Source organism: Symphodus melops (assembly GCF_947650265.1).
Source record: "Symphodus melops genome assembly, chromosome: 13".
Classification (NCBI taxonomy): domain Eukaryota; kingdom Metazoa; phylum Chordata; class Actinopteri; order Labriformes; family Labridae; genus Symphodus; species Symphodus melops.
In genome coordinates, this window is record NC_136703.1 from 23,650,641 (window position 1) to 23,666,960 (window position 16,320).

Here is a 16,320-nt window from a genome sequence, read left to right on the forward strand (position 1 = left end):
CTTTTGTTTTGTAAGTTTTGGAGGGGTTTAAATAAATCTCTTACACCTCTCTGATCTCCTGTCTCACAGCCAAATGTCGCTCCACTGATGTATTAATAGCGATAAAAAAATAAAGGCTGTTTTCACCTCTCCAATGTTTCACTGTGAAATCACGGAGTAATTTTTCCCGCCTCTGGACAAGCTGTAAGGTCATTCCATCAATTCTTGTCGGTTTAGGTAACATCATTTCAGAGCAGGCAGCGGCTGCTTTGCAGAGGTCGCTAATATAATCAGAGGATAAAATGTCACAACAAAACTCAAATTGCACCTCTATTTCCCCGTCCTGTGCAAAGATAAGAGGAGAAGAAACAAATGATGTCTTTAGTTTTAATGAAACATGATCTACCCAATGTTTAGAAGCGTACAGAATGACCCCACTAACACACAAAAAAGACCTCCTGGAGTCTTTTGTCATGTGGTTGTTATTGAATTTGTCCTTCCCCCACATCTCCGTGATTGTTCTTCTCGTTGGTCATGAGTCCTCGGGGGATTGTTAATGACGGTATAAGTGAAAACACAAAATATAGGAAGCAGCAGAGATTCCAGGTAATGGGAATGATAGTCTAAAGTCTGGGCGGATGGAGGGCCCGGGGGCAGCGTATGTTCTAGGTGCTCTGTGACTAACACATCTCCTGACTGCTCATGCAGACACACACACACACACACACACACACACACACACACACACACACAGGATTTATAGACAGACATAAAAAAAAAGAACTGCAAAAAAAGACAATGTGTAATGGACTTTTTTTTATAAACTCATATATAAATTGGTGCTCGTCCCCTTTGGCTGGGCCTCAAAATAATGAAGAAAAACATCTTCAATCACTGTCACAACACGGGGCAGAATTCATCACACTGTTGGCTTCAAAGCGTGCAACAATGCAGCGCTGCATACACATTACACCCTTGGTTTGTCCCTTAAGCATTGATATTTGTATTTAATTTGGCCACTCATGCGTGCAACACCTCGATCTAATTAGTGAATAAAGTTTTAATATAGTGGACCTCCTGCTCCTCCTCATTAGCTTGTCGTCGCCTGTGGTTCGTTACAGCTTCAGCCGAGAGAACATCTCACATCCGTCAGCCGGAGGCGACTCACACCCTGCTGTTGACCGGACATTTTACAGTCGATCATGGGAGAGGTGTTATTCCCACACACGTCTCTATGACAATACCCTAAAACACTTACAGCCTGTTGTAACTTAAACCTTGTTGAATATGGAAGCTTGTTCAATGTTCACAACGCTTAGAGCTCACATAAAGTTATTTCAACATATGAGGTTGACAACAAGAAAATGTATTTGTGCAATTTGTCTTTTCTGTTGACGTTAACATAACTTTCCTATCTTTATAAGGTGACCAAAGGACCTGAGAAGTATCAGTTTTTGAGAATTTACCAACCCGTGACTTAATGGTCAGCACTTCCTGCTCTTTTCAACTTCAGGTGATAATTCTGACTGAATATATGAAGTTATTTTGGAAGCTTCAGTTCCTCTCAATACAATTGGTCATCATGTTGTATAATTATTTATATAACCATTTAGCTACATAAGGTTGATGTCTTTTTGAATAGACCCCATTTGCAAACAGGATATGTTGGTGTTCCAAAGAGGGGGCGTGGTCAGACACAGCTCATTTACATATTTAAAGCTACAGACACAGAAACAGCCTGTTCTGACCAGGCTTGAAAAAGATCAAATACAGGATGACAGTGGAGAACAAGACACTTCATACACATGTTTTGGGGAGATCTAAGACTTATTTAAACTTGTTGGATAATTAAATTAATTATAGTCTGCATCTGTCACCTTTATGTGGGGTCGAGGATGATGGTGTTGTACTAAAACACCAATTGCATTCATTTACATTAGTCCACAATTTGAACATATTTCAATGTTTCTCTGTGTCGAACCATTTAGTGATTTTACTCTGTGAGAGTGATCATTAATTTGAGTGATAAACAGGCTCCTCATCTGATTTTACACTAGCAGCGCTGTGAGCATGACAGAAGTGTCGGCCCCTGAGGCCTGAAGCTCTCACTGTGACAGACAGCTCAGCAGCCATTATGGCACAATGGCTACATGAACAGAAGCAGCCAGTGAAGCTCAGAGACAGAAACGGAGCACAGTCTTTGTGAGAAAAAAGAGGGAATGAGACAAGTGTCACACCAGTGATATGAGCGAGTAAAATGAGGCAAAACGAGAAACTGAAAACGCATTTTATTCCCTCGTTCTCAGCCCTCTCACCAAAAAGTGCAGTATGAGCAGACCTTAGAGTGATATCAAGAAGAGGCTTTTACACTTACACACAAAGTTGATAAAAGTGTTAAAATTGATTTATTAAAGTCCTTTTCTATGCCTTTACATACACTAAAAAACTTAACTAGCTTACTAGCTAGTTAGCTGGCTTTTACAGAACCAGCTAGACTTCTGGTTTCAGGAGTTTTAGATTAACTTTTTTGGTGACTGTGTTTGACAAATCGAGGCTTTTTGTCCACTGAGAAATGCCGTTGACTTTTTTTGGGAACATTATGTTGATATTTGGGGAACCAGCGAACATAAAAGGGTTATTTTACCATTTTGATGGCCAGGCAAATGTAATGTTAATGTTGCTCTTAATAGTAGTGATGTTGAGTGGGAGCTACTGAGCTACTGCAGTTTCTTGTTACATATACACTGTTATGCCGATGACATGCAAATCTATTTCTCTGCTAAACTGTCCTGTCACCATGACAGTTTAGCTGCTGTTCACGACTGGACGTCCCCAGATTTCATTTACCTAAACCCAGTCCAAACATGAAATACTGTTAGTGGGACCAGAAACCTTCTCCACTGAAGGTAATCAGTGTATTGGCTTTTTGCTGTCACACATTAAACCCACCGCTAAGAATCTCAGAATCCTTTTTGACCCACATATCACAAAGCTTGTACAGACCTCATTTCTGTGTTTATCATGTTTAAACTGTCTGCAGTTCATCTCCATTTTTTAACAAGAAGAATAACATTGAAGTTGCTGTTTATTCAGTTGATAAAATCTGCAAGCAGAACTTATCATAAAAGTTTAAAAAATGTAACGATCGCAGGCTATGAAATGAGTGGCCTTTTGTCTTCATCTGAGAAATAAAAGACTCATTGTCCTAAAGATTGCAATACATTTCAAGTGGTTCAATCCTCTACCTCATTAGTTTTTATAGTAAACTGCATGCACTGTAATTGAACACACAGCTTGACGTGCTAAGCGATGGTAACCAGAGAAGGGCGGGCTGTAGCAAATTGTCAATTGTTGTATTTCAGTGCCAAATTGGAAAATGTCATGCTCTAGTAGGGCTGAAGGCGAAAAAATAAACAGATCTCATGCTCTGCTGTGTCTCAGCACAGCCTGTGAGGCTCTCAGCGCCTCGCTCACCTGGGGCCTGATTCTTTAATCAATAAGCCAATGTAACTGCTCAATAGCCCAGCAGAGGTCCTGCCCAGTGTGCTGGTCTGGGTCACACAGCAGGTCTCTCTATTTCTCACCTGACAATCACTTTTTTATCAATAACACAGACGTGTTCTGTTGGTGAGAACCACAAAGAGAGAACGGGACACACACACAGCATGCAGCACATAAAGTGTGGCTTCGTCTGCACAATGGAGTCCAAGAAGAGGGACTATTATTATTTATTCATGGAGATGGATTCACATCACGGACAGTCACAGCTCCACACAGCTGGGGAGCAGATAACATCACTAGAATTGTGCACCTTTAGGGAGCGTCGCTGTTCGCCGTTGAGCATCAAAATGTAAATTTGAAGGGAGGAAACACCAAAGAAGCCCTCAGAGACATCGAGATAAAGGCATTCCTGCATGTTTGTAATGCTGTTCACACATCGCTTACAGAGCACCGATTGGTATTCAAGCCACTGCTCGACTTTTCTCTTTAACGCATTCATTTTAATGAAAAATGTGTTTCACTCAGCCGGCAGTTATTTCCTCCTCCCACTGAGGCAGCTCGCTGACCTTATACTCTGACGTATCTGTTTGATTTCAACCCCCTGGTGTAATCAATAATCTCTCTTATAGAAGATCATTTTATACCTCCCCACTTGTGTTTAAGTGCAACCGAAGGATAAAGGCAGGGTGGATGGATAAGACTACTTAAAGTTTGCTTACTCTTCATCTTGGATCAATAACACCAACCAAACTTTTCAAGATTACAGCAACAATGGCAAAGACCTCTGAAGACCTGGAAACCCAAACCACAGTCGCCTTCTGACTTTATAATATTGTGTTATTTACATAAACATTTAGACATGTAAGAAAAAAAAAAGCTTCAAACTCAATTTGAAATATTTACAGTGATTTAAGATTTTTTAAGGCCTTCCCTGACATCGATGTCTGAATAAGGCGTGGTTCAACGCAGATGTTTATCACAAAATTAACACTGAAATCCAACTGTCGGAAAGTCACAGGGCTGCTTGAAGCTGTTCATCCGTTAGGCATTAGGATTGTCTGCAGGCCAAGTTTTGACAGTAGCGCCTGGTGGAGTGAAGTGCAGGTTGTTGACGATCTCCTAATTAGCCGTCTATTTAAGATGCAAGATTTCTGGCCTCTCACTCAGCTCTGTCATTTCCTGCCCTGCACCTGCCCCTGCTTTCAGCACACCACCACCCCAGCAGCCACCTGCAAGCTCCTGAAGGGGGTTAAGATATCGTCTCATCACTTCTTAAATTCTTGCATGTAAAATACAATTGCAAAGCTGAATTCGGGGTAGATGCCTTACAAAAACTGTACTGCTGCAAGAAACATTTCATGCCATTACAAATGTGAGTCGTTAGAACTGAACTGATTACAAATGGGTTTTTAACAGAAGCCCCTGAAAGATATTAAATCAAACGCCTGCTGAATGTAAAAGAATCTTCTGAAAGCTGCAAACTCTGGACCAATCCAAAGTGTTTCCGAACCCAAAAACTTCCGAGGTAAATAAAAGGTTCCTTGGGTTTATATTGAGCTGTACGTATGCTGTTAGATTTTGAATAAAAAGTTGTCGTGGAATGTCGGCTCGCGCTGCACGGCTGGATCGTTTACGCGGCGAGACTAAAGCTAACGATTGACTCACCGACACTGAAGAGTCTAATTATAAAAGAAAGACCCGAGTGCTCACACACTGGAAGAGTCGAATCAGGATGAAGCTCCAACATTTGTCAGTGTTTCTGTTGAAAACTTCCACAGACCGAGGTTGAAGTCAGATCTTTGTTTACTTCAGTTATCTCATGTGCACAGCTCAAATACAAACACAATCAAAAACGCTGTCACTTTCTCTCTCTCTCTCTCTCTCTCTCTCACACACACACACACACACACACACACACACACACACACACACACACACACACACACACACACACACACACACACACACACACACACACACACACACACACACACACACACACACACACACACACACACACACACACACACACACACACACACACACACACACACACACACACACACACACACAGCATTGCTAACAAACAAGAGCGAACGAGCAGGCTTACTTATGACAAATATTTCTCTGTAGCTGGAGGTCCACATCTATTTCAGCGTTCTCTTGTTCATGTCTTTGGTTTGGAGTGGAACTCTAAATGTGCACACCTGCAGGTGTCAGGGTTTATTCCAGAAGCTGTCTGACACTTTGCGCTGGCACAATCAGGGGAGAAATAAATCACTAAAGTTGGGAATCAGCTCATGGCTCTGCTGTCACTGTGTGTACAACAACAACAACAACAACAACAACAACATCAAACACGCCAGAAACCCATCCGACCAGTCAGAAAGAGCTGATCAAGCTGTGATCAGCCATCGAGCCCCAGTGTACACTGCACGCCAAACGACGAGCGATCAGGCTGAAATTCAGCCAGACTTCAGAATCAGTCATCGGCTCCAAAGTTGGCTCAAATCTGTCTGAAATCTTTCAGTGTATGTGTCTGGCTCTACATGCTGTTCCCTTCTGTTAAAAATCTGAATTACAATCAGATGGCATTTGTGTGTCTTGAAGTTCAGCAAAGCACAAAACTGGTAAGTCTTCTTTAAACAAATTTTAGATCCTAAAGTTTCCTCCTGAAAGTTTCTGCAGTCGAAAAGCATTTTATGATGCAGATAGAAAAACTTTTTTTTTTTTTTTAACAAAACCTTCTGGCACCAGTTGAAAGATTTCCAGATGGCAGAGCTTCTCCTTCCTGACTTTGAGGAATCAAACAATGAGTGCAGAGGCAGCACACTAATTTTCACACTAATCTCATTTTGATCTGCCATGCCTCCAGAGTTCTGCAGAAATGGTCTAAACAGCGAAATATGCTGTTTACTGAACTACATTTTCCAACAGTCACTGAGATTTATTTTCACTCAGACTTGAGACTCTGATATCGAAAATATCCATTTCAAATTGTCCAAATGTCCAGGCTCTTCCGAATGCTGCGGCTTGGATCACTGCCCACCTTTTCTTGATGACTTCTATAAAGAAAGAACTGACTGGTTTTAATTATTCTGATGATTAGAGCAATAAAAGCACAGGCCTTTAAGAAGTGGCATATGGTCTTTCCCTGACAGCTGAGACAGACATTTTCTCCGGTGTTATCTCCCTCCGCAGGAACACACAGTGTCTCCAGTGTTTTTTTTTTTTCGTGGTCTACAGTGAAATGTTGTATCAATAAAATACAGAGACAGTAGACAGTGAGTATGAATTATTGAAAGGCACATTGGTTCTAATCTCCCCAGTGCAGTTAATTTGATGTTCTTGTTTTCCTGTTTGGGATTCAACCTGCAATGCACCATCCGTCCCTGCAAATACCACGGACGGAGAGGAGGAGCAGACCGTGTGGGAACCAAATGAATGATCGGCTGATGCTAATGTCCTCTGCCAGCCAAGGTCTTGTTTAATAAAGCTCAAGATGAGATGGGCGGGCGAGAAATAACGTGATCAAAAATAAGCCTCGTCAATTCAGGCCCACACACCTGAAGCTGCAGCCGATAATGAAAGAGGAATCTGTAATGAGCGTGAGCGCCGCGTGCCTGTGTGTGTGTGTTTGGAAGATGGGGGTTGTAAGTGCATCCTGCCAATTCAGTAGCTCCACACGGCTTAAGGGTTTTGAAACCTGTATCACCGCTCAGGAGTGAATATCAATATCTCCGGCAGGCGGCTGATCAGTGGAAATGTTCGCTGAGCAGAGTGTGAGGCGAGCTCTGATTTATATCACTGAAAAAGTCTGGTGTTGCCTTTCACACACACAGCAGGTGAGTCCGCCACCGTGACAAGTCGAGCTTTGATTGGAATACAATCAGCCGGCTCAAGGTTCGACAAATTGGTTGATAAAGACGGCAGCTTATTATCTCGCAGCCGCATCAGGACAGGGGAATTGAAGTCCCAGGCTTTCTAATTAGTCCTTCTTATTTTATCATAATCGATTCGAGACTGGTGAGGGGATTCTCATCCAGCAGCGGGGAGTTAGGAGAGAGATTTGCTCTGGTAAAAATGACTGCTGCTGTGAGCCTGATAGCTGCAGATATATTCCAACAGCTGTGTGCTCTTTAGCGCTGCCAAAGAGGGGAAAATGGGGCAAATTAAAGCATTGAATTCAATTTTCTCCAATCTCTGTAAAAACTGGGAAGAAGCAGAAGGGGGGAAAAAAAGACAATTACAAATACATGAACGAATTTGCATACTGTATGAGAGGGAGCAACAGAGGTTCAAAGACACTCCCATGACATGTGTTGGTAGAAATCCAGAAAGTCTAGCCTGAGAAAAGTCCAATCATTGGATGATTTCATGGAGTTTTGAGAAACGGAAAACATTTGGCACACTTTATTCACAAGATGGGGAGACTTGAACTGAAAGTTGAACTACACATACTTTCTATGAATTCACAAAGTGGAAGCCTGCAAACTGGGAAAACTACTTTCTACTCCAACATTTGAAGCTTGAAAAGGCTCATTTCACTTGAATGTGTGCATTCATGAAGTGGATTCATAAGTCCCAGTGAAGCAGACAAATGTACTCTCAACACACGTGCATCGACCTCTGACAGTATTATTACTAAACACACAGTTGGTCCACTTAATAGATTTTACTTTTTCTACTTCATGTTATTCCAACAATTATTAAATGTTTCCATGTTCATGTTCGTATTAGCTTTCTCCTCTGGCTGCATGAGTTCAGCATCTTGGTTCATGGGTCAGTCAACAGGTACGTTTATAAGCCAGACATGTTTGTAACAGCAGTATGTTTTTACAGACATGAGCACAGAAAAAAGTTAAATAGATGAGTGTGTGCGTCAACACTGTGTTTATGGAAAACAACCGACTTACCATTACAACGAACGGAAACTAAACAGTCTCAAATGCTTCACACCCCTAAAGCGGCATGCTACAAAAAAAAGTGTACCTGCCAAATGACAACCTACAGGGCAAAACGAAAAACAATCCAAAAACCTGCAAACCCACAAATGGCCACTTCAGGTTCACTCCAAAAAATAGTCCATGCTACAAAGCCCAATGTTTCCAAAGAAATTAACAAGGTTACAGTCTGGTAACAAAAAAAAATGCAGCCTCAATAGCTAATTTCTCTGCTCATGGCGAGGAGGGTTGTGTCCAGGCGTTTGTCCAAATATGGTCATGTGTGGCTTCAGAGAATCAAATCAACTGAGACCAAAATGACTAATTCGAGGAATCAAGCGGTGAAAAACAAAAAGTGAGATGTAAGAGGCAGCATAGGCTTCTTGTACGGTCACCTGTGCCGAACAACAATCACAAACACAAACCATCATCATTCATACTGCTCTTTTCTTTCAGGCAAATTTCCCCTCTATGGACAATACTGTATATTTAGCCTAACTCAGTTACTTTGAGTACTTGGAAAGCACTTAATTAATCCAATAAATTATGAATAATTTAATCTAAATCTAAATGAAAACTAAAGATATCTAAACATATTCGTTAGATTATTAACGTCATTTAGACTTTATGTAACCACTTTATGACAAAACAGCGTTTTTGCAAAGTAGGATGAGCATGTGAAAGGTCTTGGTCAGGATGATGGTTTGACACAAGTCATGTGGGATTATATATAGGAATGTACAGGTTGCCTATAACTTTTTGATCTGCCTGCAACACTTTGTTAATTCATTAAAAGGTTATTTTTTGTGAAACAAGGTGCTCTCATAGCCAAATATTCCTCTCTGTAGGATATCAGCATTCTCTCTGTATAAGATATATACAAGAGGAGACACTTTACTCGACCCTGCACATCCTCCAACATCATGGGAAGCAGCTTGTCTTCAGCTTCCGTGTGGCAGAAGTAATTCACATCAATGATGGCTTAACATGCAATGGCATTTAATGTGCCCACAGCTCAGTGGTGGAAGCCAGTGGCACTGTGATGTACGTTCAATTCCTCCGCTGAGAATGATGTGAGGTGACAGTGGATTTGGTCAGGATTGGTGTTATGTGCACTCTGAACAGAAACATAGCCACTAAACAATATTTCCTCTTTCCTGCATGTGCACCTTCTTCTGATAAAAATTCATCTCCAAACAAGAAGCAGGCTCTGAAGGAAACTTGTGCAGGAAGATTAAAAAAAGAGAGATGGATTTGCATACGATAGTAGAAGTCAGTCGCGGTAATCTATTATGCAACAGATCACATAATTGGTATGAAATCTTATGTCCTGATTTACTCACTGCATGGGTTTTTTTTTTTTTCTAAATCCGATTTTTCCAGATAAAAATAAAGTGTAATTTTTCTACACGGAGCTCAGAAAAGCCTCGGTTTCCAAATCTACAAAGCTTCCAATTCTCCATACACCCTCCGGGCACATCCTGTGAAATGTTATCTGCATTGAATTCTTCATTTCAGTTTCCTGCGTTACATAATTCAGACAATAATTGCTCGAATTCGCACAACAAAAGGCTTAAAAGCACATCAAGTGTGCCAGAACATGTGTCACAGAGACACTTCTTTGACGGTGAATCTGAAGAGGGGGGGGGATTCATTATTCCGTAAAAGAGGACGAAGCCCGCGACAAGTGCCAAAGCAACAGATGCACAAGGCTGCAACAGATGTGTAAATCACGCCTCATGAATAAGTCAGAAATCTCTCTCGAACTTTTTCTCCGCAGACATGACCACTTCTTACGCTCACTTTTCTTACGGTCGTGTTTCGAATCCTGTTTATTCACTCGATCGCCGTCCTGCAAAGGTTTCTCTCTCGTCTCCTCTGCGTGTAAGCCTGAGTGGTCAGGACAGCATCAGCTGGCATTAGTCAGCCTCCAGGCTTATCTATTAGCGGTGTAAGAGCGCTGCTCTCTGGAGCAAACTGCAGAGTCAATGTGAGTTTGTTTTATACACCTTTTGCTCCCTGTTGCCTCCCCCCCACCCCCCGGGTCACAGAAACTAACTCATTAAGGGGTGTTATTAATGGCTGGGTCGAAGTTGTGCCCGAGCAGCCATCTGTGACTGAACATGAGGTAAACAAAAAGAAAAAGAAAACTGTACAAGCAAGCAAACTGAAATCCTTTAAGATGATCTCTCTTCATGGGAACGACAAACACAGCACATCAGGAAAGCAGAACTGCCTTCCCTCACTATACATCAAGAGTTAATAATAGTCCTTACCCGGGTCTTTGTGGTCGGAGCTTTGGCTGGACAACAGGAAGAGGTAATCCTGACAGGTGTCCTGGTCCAGCAGGGTGCTGTTATGCAGGCAGAGGTCGACAATTAGGGTCACAGCTCTCTGACAGACCATGTCATACTGCTCTCGGTCAGAACTCATGCTCCCAGCAGCATCCTCAGCCGTGTGTGCTCATCCAAAGGGGAACAAACACTCCCACACACACACACACAGACACGCACACACACATGCAGCAGCAGCAGCAGCAGCAGCCGAGCATGCAGAAGATAAAATGCAAGTTGTCTCAGCGCTCGGCTGATTCTTCTCCGTCTTCTCTGGTCTCCCAAGAGTGTTTACACACACACACACACATCAGTGTATGTATGAGCCCGTGTGTGAGCACGGGCCAAGATTGTTAAGAGCATGAACGTGCGTGCTGTGACATAAATGTGTGGATGTGTGCACCGCTGCAAAAGGACTTAATGAGTCATATCTGCCTGCAGGTGATGCATGGGCAGAATTATTGCATCACATGAGGATGAAATTCAAATGAAACACAACAATCATGAGCAATACACCAACAAGCTCAGGAGCCTAGCGACCCCCTTCCCCCCTGATGCTGCCTCCCGCCTCTTTCTCACACCCACCCACCCCCCCCCCCCCCATCCACCCTCGATCTAACTCCAACTCTCTGCTGCTTCTCTCGGTGTGTGCGAACAGACAAAAAAGAAAACACAACGACCACTGGGTTTGTTTTTCACAGGTCAGACTGTCTCCTGTGATGAATTCTCCCCCGAGCTGCAAACCACCTGTGACTGCCAGGTCCCAGTGCTCCCTCTTATGACCCACCCCACCCTCCCCCGTCGCTCCGATTGTACTCCCCGACTGTTTACAACCTGTAATGATGAGGGCTGAACTATGTTTCTGCAAGCGACGGAGCAAAACAGAGAGAAGGAAAGGGACAGGAAAAGCAATTTGTGTGGCTGCATACAAACCCCTTGCAAATGCTGATATATGCAGTTCCTTTCCACGCGTCTCACCTTGCAGCTGTGCAGAGCTGCTCGTAGATGTAAATAAGTGTGAACTGGGGTGTGACATTAACGTTGCTCTAATGTATCTGTTGGGACGCGGCGGCTAATGAAGCACAATCAAAGCAACAACATCTCTACTAGCTGATCCCAGTGCTATGCCTCCATAAACCTCTGAGGGTTCAATTCAAATTAATTTCTCATATCTGATCGTTTAAACCGTTCAGATGTTTTTATTGTCGAAATACGACGGAGAGAAAAACCCAAGGAAAGAAATGAACTTGACTCTTCTGCCGTAATAAACTGAACTATACGTGAACTTGCTTGGCCATATCTCTAATTACGCTTTTGCCATATTAACCCATTAATCAAAGTAATTCAATAAAGCCTTTGACGAATACGCTTCAGAGAAATGATTTCATGCCTATCTACTTATATAAAATTGAGTCTAACCAGATCTTAGAAGACTCCCTTCTGTAATTGAGTTAACGTGGACTCTCTACGTTGGTGGGTTGAGGTTCCTGGATAATTGTGAGTTTATCTCGGCCCCTCAAAGGTTGAATCAGGGGGAGCTGTGGCGCTTCCAGTAAGATTGAAGATTGGATCTACTTTCCTTGGGCAGCCCTGATTAACAGACTAATAACAGGTTGCAGGTTTTCAAAAGGGTCAATTACTCCTCTCGCAGCCTGCTGCAGCTGATACTGACTCGTCCCCCTTTTTTCATTTACCCAATGGTCCCATTATTGCACACAGGTCCACTGCATCCTGTATTCACCGGATGACAAAACAAAGCTCCTCAATGATTCTCTCCAGTGTTTCATAAGCGACCGGTGCTTTAACGCTGGAAGGAAATAGACCCAGGGAGCATCACTTCTTTGTTGTGCCATTACATTATTTAGACGCTGTTGTCCACGGATGTGCATTGTGTCGGACAAATATTGCTTCTGGATGTAATGGCTTCTTGTTAACTTTATGCTATAATAATGAGACGGCTGGGAAATAGCCCGACATAAAAAAAAAGATAATGTGCCATCACAGAGAAAAGCCTCCAACTTCTCTGCCCTTTTCCACCTAAACAATTCCCCCGTTCACTCCTGCTAATAGTATAAAGTAAATAATGTGTACACCAAGCATGCTCCTTCATAAGAAGGGTCAGATTTAGACCTCTACATTTGTATAAAGCCGCGATGTGTTCACACCTTACTTGTAATCTAAAGAGAGCCGATCCCAGCTGTCAGTGGGCGAGAGGTGGGGTTCACCCTGGACTGGTTACCAGTTAATCACAGGGCTGACATATAGAGACAAGCTCTCATTAACACATACAGGCAATTTAGAGTCACTAATTAACAAGCATTTCGTTGGACTGTGGGAGGAAGCCCAAGTACAAAGAGGAGAGAAGCCATGCTCAGGGAGGACATGCAGACGCCACACAGAGAGGGCCTGTGTGATGGGGATTTGAACCATCACACAGCTATATATAAGTTTTCGAAAAATGTCGCTGTTTCATATTTTCCCACTGATTTATAACTGGTTTTGGCAGAGTCGAGTCACTGCACCGACATTTATGTCACGCACGACTCTATCAGCTCCTAAATCCTTTTACAGCGCAAAGAAATCATCTCAGACAATCTAAGCACAATACTGAATAGCTCTCCACCTTCATTCACGCAAAACGACGCACAAAATCACAATTTTTTCTCCATCTCCAACCTTTTTTACGCAAGCCACAAGAAAACAATCCAAACCATTTATACGTTATTAAACAGTTCTCCAAATCCATTACGCACAGAACACACGATCAAAGTAACTCTCAATCCCCACCACCTTACACAAATACTACAGTGTGACATTAAACTGCATATATTAAAGTGCGCGGCGGCACCATGATCTTACTTTGAGCTGCAGACAGGGCGCCCTGGTTACAGGTGTCCAAATGTCCAGGTGCGCTCTGGGGACGTGGAAATAAAGTCTCTAATGAGGGAACGAATGTCCAGAGAGTTCATGATGTCTGTGTTGGCATACATCAATTAATGATTTGTGAGTCTTTTCTGGGTCATGGTGCTGCGTAGCCTACACATGTAAAAGACGCAAGGCTGAGAAAGTGCGCTCAGATGAGGCCACAGAGACGTGAAGGCACAGACGTAACTCAATCAGTTTTTCAGTCTCTGAAAACGTGGCTCTTGTTTGTTACTGGAGCTTACTCCAACACGATGCTACATCTTGAACTGTGTCACTCGTAGACCGAGCATGGAGCGAGCGGGGAACCTTTTCACTTCACTCGGCGTCTGCAACCACGAGCCGGCCTGACGTTGACAACGTGACTTCCATGAACTTGTGTTGATTATGCCTAAAAATAATTAAATCAAAATCAAGAAATACACGTAATAGCCTACGCATGTCAAAATATTTTCCCATTCATAAAGTAATGGGAAAATGGAATTTATAAATTGTGCAAAAATATTTTTAACAATTAAAAAAAATAAAATAAAAATAAAATCCCCCTCGCCACTAGGGGGTACTGCAGCACCCCCAGCACCCCCACTTCCTGCGGCCATGGGTTTTGGTGTCAGATTACTGTTATTTGATTTGGCCTAAAGGTTGCCGTATGTTTCCGTGACGTCTTCACACCTGCACAAAACTCTTTCCAAAAATGTTTTTTCGGCGAGCTGCAAATGCGAACGCCACAAGCCGAGTTTGCCGTAGCTGGCGGGATCAGGATGTACGTATCCTGCAACCTTCGGAATCTGCTTCTCTCATTTCTCACCTCGTTTATTGATACTGTGAGAATATGTCCAATTACAGGGAGCACGGATATTAAGGCACAAATCAGACTGACTTTGTCGCTTCATCCACCACCTTTGATTCCCGCTGAGGCTTGTGACGTCATGTCTTGCCTCCTGAGACCCCCCCCCCCCCTCGGAGAGAGAGAACTTCAGACTTTGAGTGACATGTGTGGATAAGCAGCACAGGAAGATTTCAGGAGTGCATGTGTGAAAACTGCTCAGGTCAGATGTCAGGTACGGTGGAAGTCAGCAGAATAAGATGCAACAGCAGTAACATCAAATATAGATTAGCCAATGTTTCTTTTATGGTCACTGTGTTCCAACGAGTGCTCCCTATAAGTTAAAAAGAATAAAACATTGATTAAATGCCTGAGATTTAACGGTGCCGTGTTGGTTTTTTTCACCCTCTTTGTTAATTATTCATGAAGCTCAGTTAAGCAGGATAAAAAAAAAAAATAGTGTCTCTGGTATAAAGACTTTTCCCTCTGTAAATAATTTAAAGCTGCACAGCTAGAGAAGTGTTTTAAGTGTGTGGATTAACACAATAATTCAAAACAACTGCTGAGAAAGCTTGTTTTAGACATTAGCTCTGACTGATAATCCAACAGATTTAAAAAAGTATCTTCAGGGAATCCTCCAGTAATCACAGAAATAAATGAGGAGGGCTCGGGAGGTCTTATTGATGATTATTTGTAGACGGTGCGGGCATATTTTTCACAGCAAATGAGGAGGGTTGATGCTCGTGAGATCCTGGGTTTGATATGCAAATGACGCTCATCTGTAGAGAATCTTTGTGCAGTGACAGCCCGGTGGCTGCAGATGTTGAACTTGATTCATCGTGGCAAATGCATGACAAAGGGTTGGCTCACTCAAAGCTATGCTAATCAACAGCAGCACTTCCAAACCTCTCCTCAGGGCCTCGATGGATGGCAGGCTTTCTACACAGTACAGTCGGTGTGTTGCGGTGCATCTTGTATGTGTGTTTTATTGTCACGGCGTGTTAATCAAAGGATTTCTTGCTCAGCTATAGGGCAACAAGACAAATATTTATATGTTGACTCATATTTAAGCTTGTTAGTAACAGTTTTCAAATCGTGTAGGCAGGATGTGATGCTGCTTTGAAGCTACAATACAGCAGATGAAGAGATGATCTGTGAACAAATAGAACTGCCAGTGAGTATTACACAAGAAGCCTGAAGGCTTTATAATAGTGTGCACACATGCTATTCCTGCACACAGGGCTTAAAATACTTAACAGAGACATATCACAATGTTTCTCAATGAGACAAAGCGCCACAGAGATGGACGAGGGTGACGTTTCCCGCAGAATGGACGAGGATCAGTGTATTTATTGTGTGTCCAGGTGAAATGTGCATGGAGCTGTGTGTCATCCAGACATGTCCTGAATGTCACTGAGAAGACGTGTTTAATTGAGGTGCTGTCAACACGACCCCGGAGAGCGATAGAGTCCACAAGAGTCAATTTTCACCGTCCGCTGTCATGCATATCATTCCCGATATGCATGTAAATGACATCAGCCTCTTTCCTATTAAATATTCTTTACAGGTCAACACAATGCACACTCAATATGAAGAAGAGATTTAAAGGGCTTTTCATGGATTATTGGACTAAAAGACAGGTGAGGAATCACGTCTGTGCCTGATAGATAGCATGTCTTGGTGTTTTATAATTTTCAGGGTGTCTCCGGAGTTTGACATTGTAAATGTCAACTCTTTAAAGACATTCTTTAATCGCACATATAACGCTATAATTGACTGCACTGAACACAGACGTAGGCCATGTCCAAAATCAATA

The 16,320-nt window shown here is 42.6% G+C and overlaps 1 protein-coding gene across 1 annotated transcript in view; it reads right to left on the bottom strand.

Annotated features, from left to right (window-relative positions):
* The window catches only part of syt6a (synaptotagmin VIa), a 53,808-nt gene extending 42,760 nt beyond the window's left edge, over window positions 1-11,048 (bottom strand). Inside the window, exon 1 of the mRNA XM_079359782.1 lies at window positions 10,700-11,048. Coding sequence (XP_079215908.1) covers window positions 10,700-10,856 — 157 coding nt within the window. The 5' untranslated portion in view covers window positions 10,857-11,048. The remainder of the gene's footprint in view (window positions 1-10,699) is intronic.
* Window positions 11,049-16,320: the final 5,272 nt, after the last annotated feature.